This window comes from Solanum verrucosum, unplaced genomic scaffold, assembly GCF_900185275.1.
Source record: "Solanum verrucosum unplaced genomic scaffold, falcon-dt-bn FXZP01000170.1, whole genome shotgun sequence".
Classification (NCBI taxonomy): Eukaryota; Viridiplantae; Streptophyta; class Magnoliopsida; order Solanales; family Solanaceae; genus Solanum; species Solanum verrucosum.
Genome location: NW_026020395.1, coordinates 73,424 through 96,035, shown reverse-complemented (window position 1 = coordinate 96,035; position 22,612 = coordinate 73,424). Strand labels below are relative to the sequence as shown.

General features: G+C 33.8%; 2 protein-coding genes and 1 pseudogene across 3 annotated transcripts in view; all 3 read right to left on the bottom strand.

The window, feature by feature from the left end:
* Window positions 1-16,018, bottom strand: part of LOC125839180 (probable receptor-like protein kinase At5g20050) — a 28,798-nt gene extending 12,780 nt beyond the window's left edge. Inside the window, exons 1-2 of one of the 2 annotated variants that reach the window (XM_049518152.1) lie at window positions 15,045-16,018; window positions 7,235-8,300 (exon numbers count right to left, since the gene is read on the bottom strand). In XM_049518152.1, the coding sequence (XP_049374109.1) occupies window positions 7,235-8,300; window positions 15,045-15,863 (1,885 nt within the window). In that variant the 5' untranslated portion in view covers window positions 15,864-16,018. The remainder of the gene's footprint in view (window positions 1-7,234; window positions 8,301-15,044) is intronic. The other variant, XM_049518151.1, reaches the window with a different exon arrangement.
* On the bottom strand, window positions 593-3,129 carry LOC125839182 (G-type lectin S-receptor-like serine/threonine-protein kinase SD2-5; annotated as a pseudogene).
* A 12-nt stretch (window positions 16,019-16,030) lies between the features above and the next one.
* LOC125839195 (S-locus-specific glycoprotein S13-like) lies at window positions 16,031-16,841 on the bottom strand. Its single transcript, XM_049518168.1, has 2 exons — window positions 16,169-16,841; window positions 16,031-16,101 (listed from the first exon to the last, which is right to left on the bottom strand). The coding sequence occupies exons 1-2, from the start codon at window positions 16,839-16,841 to the stop codon at window positions 16,031-16,033; spliced, it is 744 nt and encodes a 247-aa protein (XP_049374125.1).
* Between the last annotated feature and the right edge of the window lie 5,771 nt (window positions 16,842-22,612).

The window sequence follows — 22,612 nt, the reverse complement described above, 5'->3', positions numbered from 1 at the left end:
AATTGGTTAACATAAGATGAATTAAAGGTGGTTAAGATCCAAGAATAGTTCATCTGGTTTGTGTAAACTTTTAAACTACTTAATAGACTTCCCATAATTTCTAAAATATAATGAGTTCAGTGGTAAAAACTTACAATTAAAATGTGGATTTGGAAAATGATTGCTGGAAAGAGTGTTACAACTTAAAACTCAACAGAAATGACAGCACGGAAGCTTTTGGAAATTGAATGTGCTAAGCTTGGATAAAGAGAAACCCAAACTAACCAAATTATATTATCATATATAATACACAGCCTTACATGGGAAATGGATCATTGGATATCTCATGAAAAAACAAGAAAATGGCCTTTTCCGATAGCATTACACAATAAAGCTTACAGCATACTACCATTTGAATTCAGTAGCTGCACCACCACGTACAATATTATTACTTATTTTCACACATGAATTGAGAAGCCTCTACATGAAGCTCAAAAATTTAATATAGAAGTTACTGAACATTACATTTCATGAATTATAATCTCATACACTGTAAAAAAGTTATGCTAGAATTGAAAATGTTGTGATATTTGACATTACGCAACCATTTGTTGGTTCCTTCAAAGACAAAATCTTAAGCATATTGTTTACCTTGGTCCCGATAAAATTGAAGGAAATTTTGAACTGATAATGACTTCCCTCTCTTGGTTGCCTGCCCCAACCTCAGGTACATGTGTGAAATCATAATTCAAGTTGGTTTCAACAGTCACCAAACCTTCCAATGCCTTAACCACCAATGACATGGAAGGCCTCTTGGAAAAATCTCCCTGTAGACACCATGCAGCAAGGCTCATCATTTCTGTCACTGCTTCCCTGTGGAGCTGCATATCCTCATTTTTGTCAACCATATCGATGAGCTTCTCTTGTTCCGCTTTTCGCCTAAAGACACTTAGCAAATGTACATCTTCTTCATCAGCTTGGGACCAATCCAAATTTTTTCGCCCACAGAGAATTTCCAAGAGGACAATTCCAAAAGCATAAACATCAACTTTCTCAGTGATTACCGAGCTCAACCATTCAGGGGCTAAATAACCCCGTGTTCCTCTCATTCTAGTCACAACTTTGCTTTTGTCTTTCTCAATTAGCTTCGACAACCCAAAATCTGATATCTTAGCATTGAGATATTGATCTAGAAGGATGTTTTGTGGTTTGATGTCCAAATGAATTATCTTATGGCTGCAATCCTCATGTAGATATGCTAACCCTTTGGCAATGTCTGATATTATCCTCTGCCTTGTGTTCCATGTAAGCCCATTTTCTTGATTTTCATGCGTAATCCACCCATCCAGCGATCCATTCACCATGTACTCATAGATTAGAAGCCTGTGGCTTTTTTCGGCACAAAATCCAATGAGTTTTACCAGATTGATATGGTGAATGCCACCGACTGCCTTTACTTCTGTTAAGAATGATTCCTTTACTTGACCTACACCATCCAGATTCTTCACAGCTATTTTTGTTCCATTTCTCAGTGTTCCTTCATAAACACAGCCAAATCCTCCTTCCCCGAGCTTTATACTGAAATCATCTGTAGTTATTTTCAGCTCATTGTAAGAGAATCGAGTTAGGATTCCCGGTAAGATTGGTGCTAGATCCAAAATATCCGCAGCCTTTCTGGACTCACGTGTCCTGTTTCTGAAAATAACAAAGCAAGTAGCTATGCTTAAAATTATCCCAAAGAAAGCTGCAAGAGTAGATCCTATTATCACTTTGAAAGGTCTTGATTTCTTTCCTCCAGGAATGATTAGAGACTGACTCTGCGGCTTGGAGGAATTCTGCACCTTAAGAAATACTGTATTGCCTCTTCCTTTCTTCGCTGTCTTTGAGAGAGAAAACTTCATTCAGTAACAAACAGTTCCCTCTGCGAGTCCCATTCCAATCATATTCAAAAACAGCAGCTTTGCAAGAACAGTTACTCAGACAGGCCCTTTTGCAATCTTCCAACTTTGTCTGCCCAAGCCATAATCTGCTCGGATTTAGTTCCTGATCAATATTAAATGAAAAATATGTGGTATTCTTGAGCTCTACGAAACTATGATACTGCGAAGAGTTACAGTAAATGGAAGTTAACTGTGAACATCCAAGATCTGGTTTCCTCTCTGAAAATGGCCTGAAGAAGTTCTCCTGTAGCGGACAAGTACATTGCCCGTTATTTGTACAAATGCTATAACTTCCACATACCATTGGGTACCCACAGTTATCTACATATGGCGACAAAATGTCAGATACTTCATTCCAATCAACTACAGACCATTGGTATACCTTTAAATGTCCATCAGGCCCAATCTTCATGAATTGAACTGTCGAGTTAGTAGGATTGTGTGAAGCAGTAAAGGTTTGACCATCAAAACTGTAATAAGGACTATCTTCAAAATATGAAGTGTAGTAGTATTGAGGTGGAACTGTATCTGTGTAAGCAGCCCAGCTTCCATTGAGAACAGTAAGAGAAAACAAACCTTGACTCCGATTGGTTGCTGAAACGCTTGCTATGAGCTTCTGCCTGGAAACCAAATTCTGCCCTGGAAGCAAAGAGTCTGTAGGATGATCAAAAGACTGCCAAATTGTGCGATTTCTCTTATCAAAGAGAACAAGATTTCCCATTTCTGTCAAGTTTAAGCCAGAAACAGATTTCCCAATTGTATCAGTGGACCAAACAAGAGTGCCATCAAAATCCGTCAAGACCAAGTTGCCATCATGGCCTAGTTGCAAGGTTGCATTGAATTTCACTGGATGGTTCCTGTTAGCAGACCAAACTAACTGGACTTTATCTATAACACCGTCCTCGTTGTATTTGTTGGGGTACAAAACGATACCAAGAAGGCATTCATTGGCATGGTACTGCAGAAGAAGCCACAGAGGAATCGTGGGCCAGCATTCCCGCTGAAGTATGGGTGTCGCCTTACCAAATAAGTCGGCAGGAATTAGTAAAAAGAGAGGGCCTGTTGATCCAGAAGAGGAAAGCCCGGCAGTAGAATTCGAAAGAGTGAGGTTGTAGTCCTGGAAAGGTTGTGATATAGCAAATCGAGACGAACAACAGAGGAGATAAATGAAGAGAAGGATGGGAAAATACAGTCTCTTTTCTGCTAACATTGTTTCCTAATCAAAACCAATAAAATATATGGAATTTTGTTGTGTATAGTTGAAGAAAAGAAATGAGCATACAGAATATCCAAAGTGATATCTGTACTTGTAATTTTCTCCATAAATCAGTTTACATAAACCATAAAATCTTTGTTCAGTAGAAAGGCATCACATTTATTTCTTCCATTCTGTTGACTTCCAACTCTATTTTCAGCAGCCAACTTTGACTATAACATACAATGATTTCTCATATTACTTAGAGTTAATCATATTATACTAAAAGTGGGAAGAATTTTAGGCAAAAGTTAGATTACGGTTTTACCCTTACATTGAATATAAAATTAAATATTAAATAGTAAATCATCATATTAGTACATGAATCAACCACCATAAAGTCTCTTGAATGTGTATTCTTTGTATTAATTTTATGTTGTTGGACTAAATTCATGAATTTTTCGTTTTGTTCATCTTCATCTCTCTCTCTCTCTATATATATATATAGAAAAGGTGATGTGATACCTCTCTATGGTTAGTATTAATATTTATCTATTTTGTCATTTTTTTTTTGCATTTTTCCTTCATTTCCTCTACATAACAATTAGTTAAATGGATTTAAAAATCTCATAAAGTATATGTTCATTGAAATAAAACCCTGGTAACATAGTAATAACTGAAACCCGCAATAAAGCCTAAATAGTCTCAATTATTATTACAATTTATTTTCATATTCCTTATTGAAAGCCACTAAAAACAGTTACTAATTATTTTGTTTATTGGTACTTATTTCACATCATTATATATCTTTTAATGTAGAAATTGATATATGGAGCGGTTAACGTTCATTATTTCATGGCTTAATCCCAAAAGAAGGTATAAAAGTATAATAGTTTCATAACTCTCATTCTCTTTGTATTCATAACCTTTAAAAATTAATTTAAATTAAAGACACCTTTTAATATTCCTATAAATTTTTCCTATATAAAATCATAAATTTTTGTGTCATGAAAGTTATTCCTTTCATTCTAAGACTTATAATTGGAACTAGCATCCTAAATGATATCAGAATAAATGTTGATCCCTGCAACACAAATAGTAATACAAGAAGGAATCAGACACTAACTTTGAGCAAGCAAATAAATTCGACTATGTTGTCGTAGTTGTTGATGAAAATACATATGCTGAGGCATACAACGATAGCTCAAACTTCACCTTGCCTAATCCAGGTCCTAGCTTTATACAAACAGTGAAATGTATTGTAGTCCTCATATTTGCACATCATGTTGTGATCAAGCCATACGTTGAGAAAATGGATGCAGTTCTGGCTGCTTGGCTTCCAGGAACCGAAGGCCAATGTATTGCTGAGTTTGGTGACTATGGACTAACTGGTAAATTCGCATGTACTTGGTTCAAGATAGTCGATCAGCTTTCAATGAACGTTGGCGATCCACACTATGATCCTTTGTTTCCCTTCGGGTTCGGGCTCATAACTCAGACAGTGAATGGAGAAAAACATGATTCAAATGAAGGAATTTTTGTTCAAGAAAAGCTTCATAATATATGGTTTTGAGAGCTCTTGTAGACTAGCAAGCAAAAGATGAAAAAACAAATGAGTAAAATTATGATAAATCAATATCCGGTTATTTTCTTGTCCATTTTGTTGTAAATATATTGCTTGAGTTCATATAAAATAATATTGCTATTCAATATATTTCTTTTGAAGAAAAAAAGTGATTATATTTGTTATATTTATTGTAGTATTATGTTTTAGTTTGACTTGAAAATCAAGGCTCTTGAATAGTGATTTTGACAAGTGGAAAGACGCTAAATGAAAAGTTTACAATAAATTATAAATCATATATTTGCATTTTCGGCGTCTTTTAGTCTCTTCCACGTCATTTTTCACCCAAAAATTTCAAATTCTTTATTAACTTTTCTTCATCTTCATAATTTAATAATTAAATGATTTTGAAGTGTATTAATTTTTAATAATTAACTATTAATTAATTTTTGTCCCCTCATTTTTATTTTTGTGTAATGTGTATAATCTCTTAAAAATTACACTACTAATTAATTTTTCTGCCTCTTCATATTCCATTTTTGTAACACCCCATATTCTACTTGTACTAGTAGTCAAAAAACACCTGAACTAGTATGTTTTTGCAAGTTTCACACCCCAACTATGTTTAATGCATTACTTTTTTTTTTGACAAGAAGAGAATTGCTCGGATGGTAAGCATTCCTCACTTCCAATCCACAAAGTAAATGAAAGTCCTAGAGACTTTGATTTGTCTACAAGGTTGAACAATAACGAAATTGTAACTTGGAAATGGTCAAAATGATCCCATCAGTGTAAAGATAGTGACTTTGATATATACTTCTCTTTATTTATCTCCAACTTCATCTCAGTTACCTTTAATTTGTTACTGTTGGCTGGTACACACAGTATGGTTCAATATTATTTATTGAAAACTGAAGTTGTCATATTCGAGCTAAGTATCTAGCGTTAAACAGTATCCTGCTAGTTTTCGAACCAAACTGTATTTTACATGTAGGTTAGCATCTTCCAGTAGTTCATAATGTTGTGGCTAAGAATACTTTTGAGATGTGTGGAGTTCAGTTATACCCAATTTTGCGAATCATTTACGCGTCAAGTCAAAAGGAAATGTTTTCCAAATCACACTTCTGACTTAACCAATGGGAAGATAACATCTGCCTGATTGGAAAGTCATTGTATATTAATATGGGGATGGTTCTTATGGAAGACTCATAGTTAATGAGGAGGAAAGTTCCGAAATAGTGAAATTATCTTGGAAAATGATAGCATAAGGAAGATTTATTTTTTTTTTGTATTGATTAGGCAAAGATTGAAAAGGAGGGAAGATGGAGATAAATAAGTCACTATTCATTGATTCAGGGAGAAAAACAAGTCCTGTTAGAAATATCTAAGGCGGGCCCTTGATAATATCATAGGTTATGAAGAGGATGGAAGAGGGAGCGAGATAAACATTGATCTCATTTCATATCATTAAAATAACTCCACTCTTACATAATCACATTACTAGGGAGTCTATATAGGTGCTGAAGAATAATTCTAAACCTAAATTTTTACTAAATAGTTTAACACACATATGATGTACTTGCCTACATTAAAATCATCAAATCCATGCACCTCAAATACAGAGGAGTGAGGATCAGAAGCATAACACGAAGTAAATGAAAGTTGAAGTGACCTTGATTTGTCTGCAAGGTTGAACAATAACGAAATTGTAACTTGGAAATGGTCAAAATGGTCCCATTAGTGGAAAGATAGAACCCGGCCTCATTATTTTTCTAGAAAACATTTTCCTTCCAACCGAATACGTGAACACACCTATAGTCAATTAAAGTTTGGAAAAATATAGCACATTGAAGAAATTTTTTTGAGGCCCCTGTGTGTATTGACTGGGCAAAGATTAAGATGTTGTGTAGAGTAGAACAACAATTGACTTGGACTTTGGAATTTATGGCACAGAAGTTTGGAAAATGACAGCAGAGAAGCTCGTGTGTTATGATGCCTCTCGACGTATTGAATGTGCTAAGATTGGATAAAGAGAATTCCAACCAAACCAAATTATATTATCATGCATAATACACAGCCTAACATGGTAATTAATGGATCATTGGATAGGTGGATATCTCATGAAAAACAAGAAAATGGCCTTTTACGATAGCATAACACAATAAAGCTTACTGCACACTACCATTGCATTCAGTAGCTGCACCACCACGTACAATATTATACTTCTTTTCGCACATGAATTGAGAAGCCTCTACAAGATAGTAACATGAAGCTCAAAAATTTAATATAGAGGTTACTGAACATTACATTTCATGAATTATAATCTCATACACTGTAAAAAAGTTATGCTAGAATTGAAAATGTTGCAATATTTGACATTATGTAACCATAAATTAGTTCCTTCAAAGACAACATCTTAAGCATATTGTTACCTTGGTCCCGATAAAATTGAAGGAAATTTTGAACTGATAATGACTTCCCTCTCTTGGTTGCCTGCTCCAACCTCAGGTACATGTGTGAAATCATAATCCAAGTTGGTTTCAACAGTCACCAAACCTTCCAATGCCTTAACCACCAATGACATGGTAGGCCTCTTGGAAAAATCTCCCTGTAGACACCATGCAGCAAGGCTCATCATTTCAGTCACTGCTTCCCTGTGGAGCTGCATATCCTCATTTTTGTCAACCATATCCATGAGCTGCTCTTGTTCCGCTTTTCGCCTAAAGACACTTAGCAAATGGACATCTTCTTCATCAGCTTGGGACCAATCCAAATTCTTTCGTCCACAGAGAATTTCCAAGAGGACAATTCCAAAAGCATAAACATCAACTTTCTCAGTGATTACCGAGCTCAACCATTCAGGGGCTAAATAACCCCGTGTGCCTCTCATTCTAGTCACAACTTTGCTTTTGTCTTTCTCAATTAGCTTCGACAACCCAAAATCTGATATCTTAGCATTGAAATACTGATCTAGAAGGATGTTTTGTGGTTTGATGTCCAAATGAATTATCTTATGGCTGCAATCCTCATGTAGATAAGCTAATCCTTTAGCAATATCTGATATTATCCTCTGTCTTGTGTTCCATGTAAGCCCATTTTCTTGATTTTCATGTGTAATCCATCTATCCAGCGATCCATTCACCATGTACTCATAGATTAGAAGCCTGTGGCTCTTTTCGGCACAAAATCCAATGAGTTTTACCAGATTGATATGGTGAATGCCACCGACTGCCTTTACTTCTGTTAAGAATGATTCCTTTACTTGACCTACACCATCCAGATTCTTCACAGCTATTTTAGTTCCATTTCTCAGTGTTCCTTCATAAACACAGCCAAATCCTCCTTCCCCGAGCTTTCTACTGAAATCATCTGTAGTTATTTTCATCTCATTGTAAGAGAATCGAGTTAGGATTCCCGGTAAGATTGGTGCTAGATCCAAAATATCCGCAGCATTTCTGGACTCATGTGTCCTCTTTCTGAAAATAACAAAGCAAGTAGCTATGCTTAAAATTATCCCAAAGAAAGCTGCAAGAGTAGATCCTATTATCACTTTGAAAGGTCTTGATTTCTTTCCTCCAGGAATGATTAGAGACTGAGTCTGCGGCTTTGAGGAATTCTGCACCTTAAGAAATACTGTATTGCCTCTTCCTTTGTCGCTGTCTTTGAGAGAGAAAACTTCATTCAGTAACAAACAGTTCCCTCTTCGATCCCCATTCCAATCATATTCAAAAACAGCAGCTTTGCAAGAACAGTTTCTCAGACAGGCCCTCTTGCAATCTTCCAATTTTGTCCCCTCGAGCCAAAATATCTTCGAACTTAGCTCCTGATCAATGTTAAATGAAAAATATGTAGTATTCTTGACCTCTACAAAACTATGATACTGCGAAGAGTTGCAGTAAATGGAAGTTAGCTGTGAACATCCAAGATCTGGTTTCCTCTCAGAAAATGGCCTGAAGAAGTTTTCCTGTGACGGACAAGTACATTGCCCGTTATTTGTACAAATGCTATAACTTCCACATACCATCGGATACCCACAGTTATCTACATATGGAGACAAAATGTCAGATACTTCATTCCAATCATTTAGAGACCATTTGTATCCCTTCATATGCCCATCATGCCCAATCTTCATGAATTGAGCTTTTGATTTATTTGGATAGTGTAAAGCAGTAAAGCTTTGGCCATCAAAACTGTAATAAGAACTATCAGCATAGGATGAAATGTAGTAGTATTGAGGCGGAACAGTATCTGTGTAAGCAGCCCAGCTTCCATTGAGAACACTAAGAGCAAGCAAACCTTGACTATGATTGGTTGCTGATATGCTTGCTATGAGCTTCCGCCCGGAAACCAAATTCTGCCCTGGAAGCAAACAATCCGTAGGATGATCAAAAGACTGCCAAATCGCGCGCTTTCTCTTATCAAAGAGCACAAGATTTCCCATTTCTGTTAAGTTTAAGCCAGAAACAAATTTTCCAATTGTATCAGTGGACCAAACAAGAGTGCCATCAGAATCCGTCAAGACCAAGTTGCCATCATGGCCTAGTTGCAAGGTTGCATTGACTTTCACTGGATGATTCCTGTTAGCAGACCAAATTAACTGGGGTTTATCTATCATACTGTTCCCCTCGTTGTATTTGTTGTGGTACAAAAGGATACCAAGAAGGCATTCTGTGGCATTGTACCTGCAGTAGAAGCCACAGAGGAATCGTGGGCCAGCATTTCCCCGCTGAAGTATGGGTGTCACCAATTCAAAGAAGTCGTCGGTGGAATTGACAATAAGAGAGGGCCTGTTGATCCAGAAAGAGGAAAGCCCGGCAAGCCCTGCAGTAGAATTCGAAAGCGTGGTGTTGTAGTCCCGTAAAGATTGCGATATAGCAAATCGAGACGAACAAAAGAGGAGATAAATGAAGAGAAGGATAGGAAAATACTGTCTCTTTTCTGCAAACATTGTTTTCTAAAATATATTAATTCTTTCTGTTGTGTCTTTTTTGGGGATGTGACCTCTCTTTAGACTTAGCACAAATCAGTTTTAAATTAGCTAGGCTCTCCTTTTATAAAAAATTAAGACGTTATGTCAAAAAGAAATGTTTTTTTCCATTAAGTGGATGAAAAATCCCAGAAGCTGCACCATTAAGGAAGATGCAAAGATGTAAGTGAAATCGTTTTACATTGTGATAGAAAGTCATTGCATATTAATTAGATGTTCTGTACAGTTGAACAATAATTGATGGCCGGTCCTATTCAGTAGAAGACTTGACATCAACCTGATTGTATATGCAATGTTAAAATTCATACAATTTAAATTTATGAGACTGGCTGTACTGTGTTGGTTTTCGTATAAAACTTAGATATATTGATTACAAATAACTAGTGATAACTCAAAACCGAAATCTATGTAATTCACTATAAAGTTGCTGAAGAATAATTCTAAACATAAATTTACTTAATAGTTTCACACACTTACGATGTACTTGCTTACGTTAAAATCACCAAATCCATGCACCTAGATCCTTTGGTTTTCAAATACCGAGGATTGAAGAGCAGAAGCATAACACGAAGTAAATGAAAGTTGTAGTGACCTTGATTTGTCTACAAGGTTGAACAATAACAAAATTGTAACTTGGAAATGGTCAAAATGGTCCCGTTAGTGGAAAGATAGAGCCCGGCCCCCTAGTTTTTCTAGAAAATATTTTCCTTTCTACCAAACATGTGACCACACCCATAGTCAATTAAAGTTTGGCAAAAGATAGCACATTGAAGAAAGTTTGTTTGAGGCCCCTCTGTGTATTGACTTGGAAAATGATTGCACCTTACACAGTTGCTGGAAAGAGTGTTACAACTTACAAGTCAACAGAAGTTTGGAAAATGACAGCACATACGCTTTTGTGTTGTGATGCCTCTTGACGTATTGAATATGCTAAGATTGGATAAAGAGAAGACCAAGCTAACCAAATTATATTATCAAATATAATACACAGGCTGACATGGTAAATGGATCATTGGATAAGTGGATATCTCATGAAAAACAAGAAATTGGCCTTTTCCGATAGCATAACACAATATAATAAAGCTTACTGCACACTACCATTTGAATTCAGTAGCTTCACCACCACGTACAATATTATACTTATTTTCGAACATGAATTGAGAAGCCTCTACATGATACTAACATGAAGCTCAAAAATTCAATATAGAAGTTACTGAGCATTACATTTCATGAATTATAATCTCATACACCGTAAAAAAGTTATGCTAGAATTGAAAATGTTGCGATATTTGACATTACGCAACCATAAATTGGTTCCGTCAAAGACGAAATCTTAAGCATATTGTTTACCTTGGTCCCGATAAAATTGAAGGGAATTTTGAACTGATAATGACTTCCCTCTATTGGTTGCCTCCTCCAACCTCGGGTACATTTGATTTCAACAGTCACCAATCCTTCCAATGCCTTAACCACCAATGACATGGAAGGCCTGTAGGAAAAATTGCCCTGTAGACACCATGCAGCAAGGCTCGTCATTTCTGTCACTGCTTCCCTATGGAGCTGCATATCCTCATTTTTGTCAACCATATCCATGAGCTGCTCTTGTTCCGCTTTTCTCCTAAAGACACTTAGCAAATGGAAATCTTCTTCATCACGTTGAGACCAATCCAAATTCTTTCGCCCACAGAGAATTTCCAGGAGGACAATTCCAAAAGCATAAACATCAACTTTCTCAGTGATTACCGAGCTCAACCATTCAGGGGCTAAATAACCCCGTGTTCCTCTCATTCTAGTCACAACTTTGCTCTTGTCTTTCTCAATTAGCTTCGACAACCCAAAATCTGATATCCTAGCATTGAGATATTGATCCAGAAGGATGTTTTGTGGTTTGATGTCCAAATGAATTATCTTATGGCTGCAATCCTCACGTAGATACGCTAACCCTTTGGCGATATCTGATATTATCCTCTGCCTTGTGTTCCATGTAAACCTGTAAAGATTGTGAAATAGCAAGTCCAGACGAACAAAAGAGAAGGTAAATGAAGAGAATAAAATACAGTCTCTTTTCTGCAAACATTGTTGTCTTCAATATATGAATTCTTTAGACTTAGCATAAATCAGTTTTAAATTACCTTGGTTCTCTTTTGCAATCTTTGCTTAGTAGAAAGGCATCACATTTACTTTCTTTCAGTCTGTTGACTTCCAACACTATTTTCAGCAGCCAACTTTGACTATAACATACAATGATTTCTCATTTTATTTTACAAAAATTTGAAAGCAGCATGAAGTTGGCTTTCAATTATCAAGAGGGTTGACAAATCATTCAAGTCGAAAATCCTCATAATTCCATTAGTTTCGTATTTCTCAATTTGTGGCAGCAACTAAATTGATACCGCTCGTTTCTAAATTCAGTTTTTTTTCTTCCATTTCTGTGCTGAACAAGTCAGCTAGTGGAAGAGTGCATAAGTCAACAAAAGTTAAGAAGATAAAACATATTAAAAAAAAATTCTGTGAGGCCCCTCCCCATATTGACCAAAAAACAAATGTTGGGTTTGCTAATGACACCTTCAACTTTCCTATTTGAATCAGGGACTTCAACTGGTGATTCCTTTCTGCCTAACCACTCAGCAAATATTAGAAATATAGACTAGGTATGTTTTTCTCATTCAACTGTTCACAACAAGAAGGTCATATCCCAAAAAAAGGCATAATAACAGAGGGAGTATCATTACCTAACTACTCCAAATACCATATAATTTTCTAACAAAGATATGATTGCAGAGCAGAGAGTGTATCTTCCTATCCTTCTCTTCATTTGTCTCCACTTTTTTTCATCCCGGTTTGCTTTCTCGCAACCTTTCTGGAACTATAATGTCAGTTTTCTGAATTCTACTACTGGACGTTCCAATTCTTGGATCAATATGCCATATGTTAGAGTTTACAATACCTCTGAGCCTTCTGAAATGACGCCTATTATTCGGAGCAGAAAGGATAGCCCTCAGTTTCTCTTTGCCTTCTATTTCCCTCCTTATAACTAACAGTACCACAGAATGCCTTCTTGGTATCCTTTTGTATCACAACAGATCCGACAGGGTTACGAGTGTTCCCCAGTTAGTTTGGTCTGCTAACAGGAACCATCCAGTGAACACCACATAGAACACAAATTACCATGTAGGATACCACGTAAGACGTGTAAATGAAAGTCCCAGTGACCTTGATTTGCCTGCAAGGTTGAACGATAGCGAAATTGTAACTTGGAAATGGTCAAAATGGTTCGATTAGTGGAAAGATATAACCCGGCCCCATTATTTTTCTAAAAAACATTTTCCTTCATACTGAATAGTCAATTAAAATTTGGAAAAGCACATTGAAAAAGTTTTTTTGAGGCCCCTGTGTATTGACTGGGCAAAGGTTAAGATATTGTGTAGAGAGGAACAACAATTGACTTGGACTTTGGAATTTATGGCACATCTAAATGAGGAGGAAAGTGCCCAATGATTGCAAATTAATTGTTAGTAGCAATTTGTAACAGTACTTGGGATCTGATCTCTTTTAAAAAAATTGGTTAACATAAGATGAATTAAAGGTGGTTAAGATCCAAGAATAGTTCATCTGGTTTGTGTAAACTTTTAACTACTTAATAGACTTCCCATAATTTCTAAAATATAATGAGTTCAGTGGTAAAAACTTACAATTAAAATGTGGATTTGGAAAATGATTGCTGGAAAGAGTGTTACAACTTAAAACTCAACAGAAATGACAGCACGGAAGCTTTTGGAAAATTGAATGTGCTAAGCTTGGATAAAGAGAAACCCAAACTAACCAAATTATATTATCATATATAATACACAGCCTTACATGGGAAATGGATCATTGGATATCTCATGAAAAAACAAGAAAATGGCCTTTTCCGATAGCATTACACAATAAAGCTTACAGCATACTACCATTTGAATTCAGTAGCTGCACCACCACGTACAATATTATTACTTATTTTCACACATGAATTGAGAAGCCTCTACATGAAGCTCAAAAATTTAATATAGAAGTTACTGAACATTACATTTCATGAATTATAATCTCATACACTGTAAAAAAGTTATGCTAGAATTGAAAATGTTGTGATATTTGACATTACGCAACCATTTGTTGGTTCCTTCAAAGACAAAATCTTAAGCATATTGTTTACCTTGGTCCCGATAAAATTGAAGGAAATTTTGAACTGATAATGACTTCCCTCTCTTGGTTGCCTGCCCCAACCTCAGGTACATGTGTGAAATCATAATTCAAGTTGGTTTCAACAGTCACCAAACCTTCCAATGCCTTAACCACCAATGACATGGAAGGCCTCTTGGAAAAATCTCCCTGTAGACACCATGCAGCAAGGCTCATCATTTCTGTCACTGCTTCCCTGTGGAGCTGCATATCCTCATTTTTGTCAACCATATCGATGAGCTTCTCTTGTTCCGCTTTTCGCCTAAAGACACTTAGCAAATGTACATCTTCTTCATCAGCTTGGGACCAATCCAAATTTTTTCGCCCACAGAGAATTTCCAAGAGGACAATTCCAAAAGCATAAACATCAACTTTCTCAGTGATTACCGAGCTCAACCATTCAGGGGCTAAATAACCCCGTGTTCCTCTCATTCTAGTCACAACTTTGCTTTTATCTTTCTCAATTAGCTTTGACAACCCAAAATCTGATATCTTAGCATTGAGATATTGATCCAGAAGGATGTTTTGTGGTTTGATGTCCAAATGAATTATCTTATGGCTGCAATCCTCATGTAGATATGCTAACCCTTTGGCAATGTCTGATATTATCCTCTGCCTTGTGTTCCATGTAAGCCCATTTTCTTGATTTTCATGCGTAATCCACCCATCCAGCGATCCATTCACCATGTACTCATAGATTAGAAGCCTGTGGCTTTTTTCGGCACAAAATCCAATGAGTTTTACCAGATTGATATGGTGAATGCCACCGACTGCCTTTACTTCTGTTAAGAATGATTCCTTTACTTGACCTACACCATCCAGATTCTTCACAGCTATTTTAGTTCCATTTCTCAGTGTTCCTTCATAAACACAGCCAAATCCTCCTTCCCCGAGCTTTATACTGAAATCATCTGTAGTTATTTTCAGCTCATTGTAAGAGAATCGAGTTAGGATTCCCGGTAAGATTGGTGCTAGATCCAAAATATCCGCAGCCTTTCTGGACTCACGTGTCCTGTTTCTGAAAATAACAAAGCAAGTAGCTATGCTTAAAATTATCCCAAAGAAAGCTGCAAGAGTAGATCCTATTATCACTTTGAAAGGTCTTGATTTCTTTCCTCCAGGAATGATTAGAGACTGACTCTGCGGCTTGGAGGAATTCTGCACCTTAAGAAATACTGTATTGCCTCTTCCTTCTTCGCTGTCTTTGAGAGAGAAAACTTCATTCAGTAACAAACAGTTCCCTCTGCGAGTCCCATTCCAATCATATTCAAAAACAGCAGCTTTGCAAGAACAGTTACTCAGACAGGCCCTTTTGCAATCTTCCAACTTTGTCTGCCCAAGCCATAATCTGCTCGGATTTAGTTCCTGATCAATATTAAATGAAAAATATGTGGTATTCTTGAGCTCTACGAAACTATGATACTGCGAAGAGTTACAGTAAATGGAAGTTAACTGTGAACATCCAAGATCTGGTTTCCTCTCTGAAAATGGCCTGAAGAAGTTCTCCTGTAGCGGACAAGTACATTGCCCGTTATTTGTACAAATGCTATAACTTCCACATACCATTGGGTACCCACAGTTATCTACATATGGCGACAAAATGTCAGATACTTCATTCCAATCAACTACAGACCATTGGTATACCTTTAAATGTCCATCAGGCCCAATCTTCATGAATTGAACTGTCGAGTTAGTAGGATTGTGTGAAGCAGTAAAGGTTTGACCATCAAAACTGTAATAAGGACTATCTTCAAAATATGAAGTGTAGTAGTATTGAGGTGGAACTGTATCTGTGTAAGCAGCCCAGCTTCCATTGAGAACAGTAAGAGAAAACAAACCTTGACTCCGATTGGTTGCTGAAACGCTTGCTATGAGCTTCTGCCTGGAAACCAAATTCTGCCCTGGAAGCAAAGAGTCTGTAGGATGATCAAAAGACTGCCAAATTGTGCGATTTCTCTTATCAAAGAGAACAAGATTTCCCATTTCTGTCAAGTTTAAGCCAGAAACAGATTTCCCAATTGTATCAGTGGACCAAACAAGAGTGCCATCAAAATCCGTCAAGACCAAGTTGCCATCATGGCCTAGTTGCAAGGTTGCATTGAATTTCACTGGATGGTTCCTGTTAGCAGACCAAACTAACTGGACTTTATCTATAACACCGTCCTCGTTGTATTTGTTGGGGTACAAAACGATACCAAGAAGGCATTCATTGGCATGGTACCTGCAGAAGAAGCCACAGAGGAATCGTGGGCCAGCATTTCCCCGCTGAAGTATGGGTGTCGCCTTACCAAATAAGTCGGCAGTGGAATTAGTAAAAAGAGAGGGCCTGTTGATCCAGAAAGAGGAAAGCCCGGCAGTAGAATTCTGCCCTGGAAGCAAACAATCCGTAGGATGATCAAAAGACTGCCAAATTGCGCGCTTTCTCTTATCAAAGAGCACAAGATTTCCCATTTCTGTTAAGTTTATGCCAGAAACAGATTTTCCAGTAGTATTAGTGGACCAAACAAGAGTGCCATCAGAGTCCGTCAAGACCAAGTTGCCATCATGGCCTAGTTGCAAGGTTGCATTGACTTTCACTGGATGGTTCCTGTTAGCAGACCAAACTAACTGGGGTTTATTTATCACATCGCTCTCCTCGTTGTAGTTGATGTGGTACAAAAGGATACCAAGAAGGCATTCGGTGACAAAGAAATTGCAGTAGAAGCCACAGAGGAATCGTGAGCCAGCATTTCTTCGCTGAAGTATGGGTGTCACCAAACCAAAGAAGCCGTCGGTGGAATTAACATCAATAGAGGAGGGTATGTTGATCCAGAAAGAGGAAATCCCGGCAAGCCCTGCAGTAGAATTCAAAAGAGTGAAGTTGTAGTCCTGTAAAGGTTGCGATATAGCAAATCGAGACGAACATAAGAGGAGATAAATGAAGAGAAGGATAGGAAAATACAGTCTCTTTTCTACAAACATTTTTTTCTAAAATATATGAGTTCTTTCTGTTGTGCCTTTTTTGGGGATATGGCCTCTCTTTAGACTTGGCATAAATCAGTTGTAAATGAACTAGGTTCTCATTTTCAATCTTTGCTTAGTTTAAAGGCATCACATTTAATTTATTCCATTCTGTTGACTTCCAACACTATTTTCAGCAGCCAACTTTGACTATAACATACAATATTCGTTAAAGGTTGTGCATATTTACGTCACCATTGTGACACATTTGGACCATTAGTGCTATTTACCACTAACTAGTTCACATATTCGATTTTAAACTGTATTATCCAATTAAACAATTTACGTCATTTTATCTGTCCCAATTATTTTTGACTCATCCTAATTAGGGACTTTTGAATTTTACTGCTGGTCCCATTCAGTGGAAGACTTGACCTGAACCTGAATGAGGAGGAAAGTGCCCAGCAATAATTAATAGCCGGTCCCATGATCAATGTATTCTGTGACGGTATGTAGACTTGACCTGAACCTTAATGAGGAGGAAAGTGCCCAACAATTACAAATTAATTGTTACATGAACAGAAAATAATACTTGGAAAATTAATAGACTTTTGTAAATGCTTGGTTCAACTAAATTCAGTATTTTTAAATATATATATGTAAAAATTTGGTACTTTTAAAAGAATTAGTATTCGTGCCCACTCGTTGCGCGGATTAAATAACATAATTTTTAAATTAAATGTGATATAACTTATGCACAATTTATAATATATTCCTGTTTTATTTAAATAAAGATTTTTAAAAAATATTTTTTTAATTTTAAAATAAATCATTCAAATATTTAATTATTTATCTTTATCTTTATATAAATTTAAAATTTTTAAAAATGTTTATATCATGTTAATTTTAAGTAATTCTTTAACAAAAAGTCACTTTTAAATTTTTAGTTTTCAATTTAATATACTACCTGGTATATATATATATTGTTAAACTGCTTTCACTTTCATGTTAATTACAATAAATATTTTAAATTGTAATTAATCATTAAATAAAATTACACATTACATAATTAATTTAGAATGTAAAAAATATGTTACAATGCAACTGTTGATAAATTGTTTAAATTAATGGATTTTTCCAAAATAATTTGTATATATTGGTTGTGATTTATATCCCTTGAAATAGTTTAAAAGTTCAACGGATAATAAAAGGTATTTCATTACTAATAGGATTGTAAGTTGTAACAATTAGAGAAAAAATAAATAATTTAATCACGACAAAATTGACCTTATAATTGCTATTAAAAAGGAGTAAAAAAAACGTGATTTACTATTATGTAGTAACCATATATAGTGAGTTTGCAAATAATTTTTTTAATGTAATTTTGATACATTTATTAATTTTTTATTAATCATTTTTTAGAATTTGTGTACAAGTGGGAATGTAATGGGAAGTTTAAAACTTGCTATTTAAATTCTAATTATGATTAAAATTTAATTTAATTTTTGAAAAGAAAACACGTTAATATTTAAAATTTTAAAACAGATCAGTCAATTTTTTTAAAATTTTAATTTTTTATATTTAAATAAACTTCAAATTTCAATTTTTTTATTTTAAAAATGGTTGTATAAAGTTAATTTTAATTGATTATTTGTAGAGAATTAATTTTAAAATTTTAAATTTTAAATAATAATAACAAAATATATTTCAACTCATACTCTTCATTAACACTACAAATACCACGTTGTAAAAAATGAAAAATATATATTTGATTTAAGATGACTATGGATAAATTAAAATGTTATTAACACAGTTATTTATAGTATTGTGCAACAGTGGATGGGTAATGGGAAGTTATGAAACTTTTCTTTTTCATTAATATATTCATTATAGCAAAAATTTAAAGGGATTTGTAAAATTCATAATAATTAAAATAAATAATTATGCATAAACAAATCTCTTTGAAACTGATTTTATTTTTACGTAAATTTCAAAATTAAATTAGATTACCGCAATTTCGAAGTGGTAAAATATCTATACACAAATAAATAATAATGTACACAATTTTTTTTATCTCCTAATTGTGGAGCAAAACTACACCTCCATTGATGTAAATTGCAAAAGAAAAAAAGACAATTTTCATGAGAATGGTCATGTTCTCAATACGAACTCATTGTCTATCAGTAGAATGTCAGTCAATAATGCTTCCTAAGATGCATAGAGAGGATTTCACTTTGATAAATATTGTTCTTCTTCTTGACTTCCACAAATAATTCTCCCCAAAAGAAGATGAAGATAAGAAAAATAAAAATAATTCAACAAATAACTTTCCACATTTGAAGAAGAATAGATCCATTAATTGTTTAATTGAATTTAGTTATATATATATATATATATATATATATATATATAGCAAGAGAGAGAATAAAGATAATAGATGGAGCAGTTTTAGGTAACCATTTTAAATTCAAATTTAAAAAATAACTATTTTAAATTAATATTACGTGTGTTGTTTATATAATTTGAAAAAAAAATACATTTAAAATCATTTTTAAAAAAAATATTGAAGTATATCTTCATTTAACTGTTTCTTGTTAATTAGTGGATAATTTTGCTATTTATTTATTTAAAATTGCTTATGGATAATGTTTTTAAATTATTTATTATTTTTCTTCATTTAACAGTTTTTTTTTAATTCATGGACGGTTTTGGTATTTTTTTTTTTTTGTTTAAAATGGCGGATGGACAATGTTTTTTTAATTTTATTAAGTCTTTTCTACTTTTTATAAAAATATAAAGCAATACTATTTAAATAATAAAAGATAAAATAAATCAATACTATTCTTTTAATAAAAGATAATTAGAAAATTTTAGAGATATAATTAAAGTGGCACTATTTCCCCCCTTTTTAAATTAATGTTAATTTCCGTATGTTTTTTTTCCTTTTTAAAATTGTTATTCTTTTAATAAAAGATAATTAGAAAACTTTAGCGATATAATTTAAAAGTTTTTGAGGACATATGGAACTGTAGTTTTTTTTTTTTTTAAATGTATTTTTTAAAAATTATTGAATCTATTGTATACTAAAAAAAAATCAAATTTTTACTAATTTATAAACTGTATTTAAATAAAAGTTAAATTTGTTTTTAGAAATACTGACATTTGTCAGTAATTGTGTAAGTTGATGACATGTGTCTATTTTTTTTATTTTTTTTTAATTTATAGATAGATAATATTTATATAATAATTAATTATTTAAAATTATAAAAATTTGTGGCGCTGACATGTGGTGTTTTTTCGTCTCCTATTTTATACTAGTTTTGGGACACATGTGTTGCACGTGTGTCCCATGTTAATTTTTATATATTCATTAGAACAACTACATGTACATGCATGTAACGAATAATAAAATGCAACAATTACAAATAAAATTTTAAAATTGTGACAAGAAGCATCAAATGAGGAATCTTATTTTAATTTTTAAAATTTATCAACAAACTGTAAATTTAGAACTTTAGATAGTAATTAGCTAATTTGCATTATATATAGTCACAAAAGATTAATTTTAGCCTAAATAAAAATACACTTAGAACAATAAGAAATATATAGAAAATAAAATTAAAGAAGTTTAATTGTGAGACAACACATACAAAAATATAAACACAGAAAAAAACATGCAACAACATATACATCCTTTTTAAGACTTTAATCATAACAATATGTATATGAAAAAAGAAATACAAAATCACTATATATTTTAATTTTTTGAGTTTTTGCTGACACTTCTCCCATAAGCAATTATAATTCAAAAGTCTTCTTCATTTAGTTAAAGTATGAATCAAATAGAACAATAATGGTATAAGCGGTATACTATTTAAACTATAGAATGAAAAGAATAACCTTAGTTAGGGTACTCATGAAACAAATAAAGATGAATTTATATGGATAAAAATAGGGTAATTAGATAGTGTAAGTTATGAAGATGAATATATTATTCCTTATCACAATGAAAAGAAAGAATTCAATGACTCCAATTTTTATTCAAAATAATAGAAGCAATTAAAGTTGCACCAAGTAGCTTGTCTAAATTATTATCGATGAAACATTGCAAGATCTTCCATCTTTTCGATCAGCATTCCTTTAATAAAATGAAGGAATAATTTACATTTAGAGATTAAAATAATCATTCAATCTTTTGTGGGCATTATGGTCTTTATATATTGATTTAACTCAATGGTTTCATAATAAAATAATTTACTTTTTAGTATAAAGAAAAATATTTTAAAAATGGAACTATTTTAGTCTTTAAAAGGGTGGAAATGACTAATATTTTTTTATGAATATTTTGTCTTTCAACTTTTTGACTTGACATTTTCAGATTTTTAATATTTAGTGTAGCATATAGAATGATTACTGATGCAAAGCTAAAAATACATATTTTTAATTATTATTTGTCTCACATTTATTATTTATAACTGTCCTTTTTGAGCATTAATTTTATGGATTGTGCTAAATAATGTAATTTATTTGTAGGAGTAAATTGGTGTAAAGTTGAAAAAGTTTGAAGCTAAAACGAATTAATGATGGAAGATTAAAAAAGAAAATTAAGCAGACAGCTTAATGTATTAAACTTTATAAAATAATATATATTTTTGGTGGAAGTAGAATTGGAATTGGAATTGAAAATTCCACGTGGCATCATATGAAGAACGACGATGGGCAGGAAACTCGGCAGAGCACTGTTTACGCCTACAGGAATTCTTATTCCGCTTGGATTTGGATTTTTAATTTGTTTTGGACTCAGTTATTTTATTTGGAATTTTCTACATTTATTAATAGTCCATAGAAATAATTAATCAATTTAGAGGAGGCAGAGGTGAAGATCAGGGTATTAAAGTATAAAGTTGTCAATACTTTTGAGGGTCTTCTTATTTTCTTAGACATTAGTAGCTAACGCCCTTGTCCTAGGGCTGTAGCTACGGATTGAATGTTGATTATTTAAGGTTTTTGAATTAATTTTTGGTTGTCATTATAAGTTACTTCTATATTCTTGTTTTAGTATTTTATGCTTGCACACCATAAGATAAATATATTGTCTAATCTTAAAATCGAGAGAGGAGAGGTTAGATAGACCAGAGAATATAGAGAGCTCGGTCCACACATTAGATTGAGGTGATTAGTGTTCAGGAGTGACGCCCAGACGAACACCTTGCTTGGTTACGAAATAGGATGAAATATAAATGCTCGCCAGTTAGTCTATTTATCCCCGCTCAACGATGTAGTTAGATAATTAATTGGGGTAGGCGACGAGAGGCGTATAACCCGGATCATATCTTCAACCCTATAAACCAGTGACTTGACAACTAAAATTAGCTCTTTACCTAAAATATGATACATGAGATCCAATACATGCTGCAACCCTGGGATCTTCCAACTATTGTAAGTAATCTTATTGTTTTATTCCTACATTCTTTTCTTTTGACACTCTTAAATAAATAATTAGACCAATATAATTTAATAAAAATAGTTAATTGACAAGTCCTTTGGGTTCGATAATCTGGTTCTTTTAAGAGCCACTATATTACTTGTGCGGCCACGTACACTTGCGTGTGCAATTGGGAGCATCAATTACTATTTAATATTTAATTAAGTAAATATTTTATAATATTTTAATTTAACATAGGGATAAAATGATAATCCAACTTTATACTCTGCTGTTTAAATCTTTTTTACCCTTCAACCAAAAACAACCTTCGTAGGCAAAAAAATGGATAAATACAATGAAAACTTAT

Bases quoted from the DNA above. Each gene is read 5' to 3' on its own strand.
- LOC125839195 (XM_049518168.1), bottom strand. From the start codon at position 16,841: ATGTTTGTAGAAAAGAGACTGTATTTTCCTATCCTTCTCTTCATTTAT. The intron at 16,102-16,168 runs GTAAGGCGACAC...CTTCTTCTGCAG, and splicing joins TTCCACTGCCGACTTATTTG to GTACCATGCCAATGAATGCC.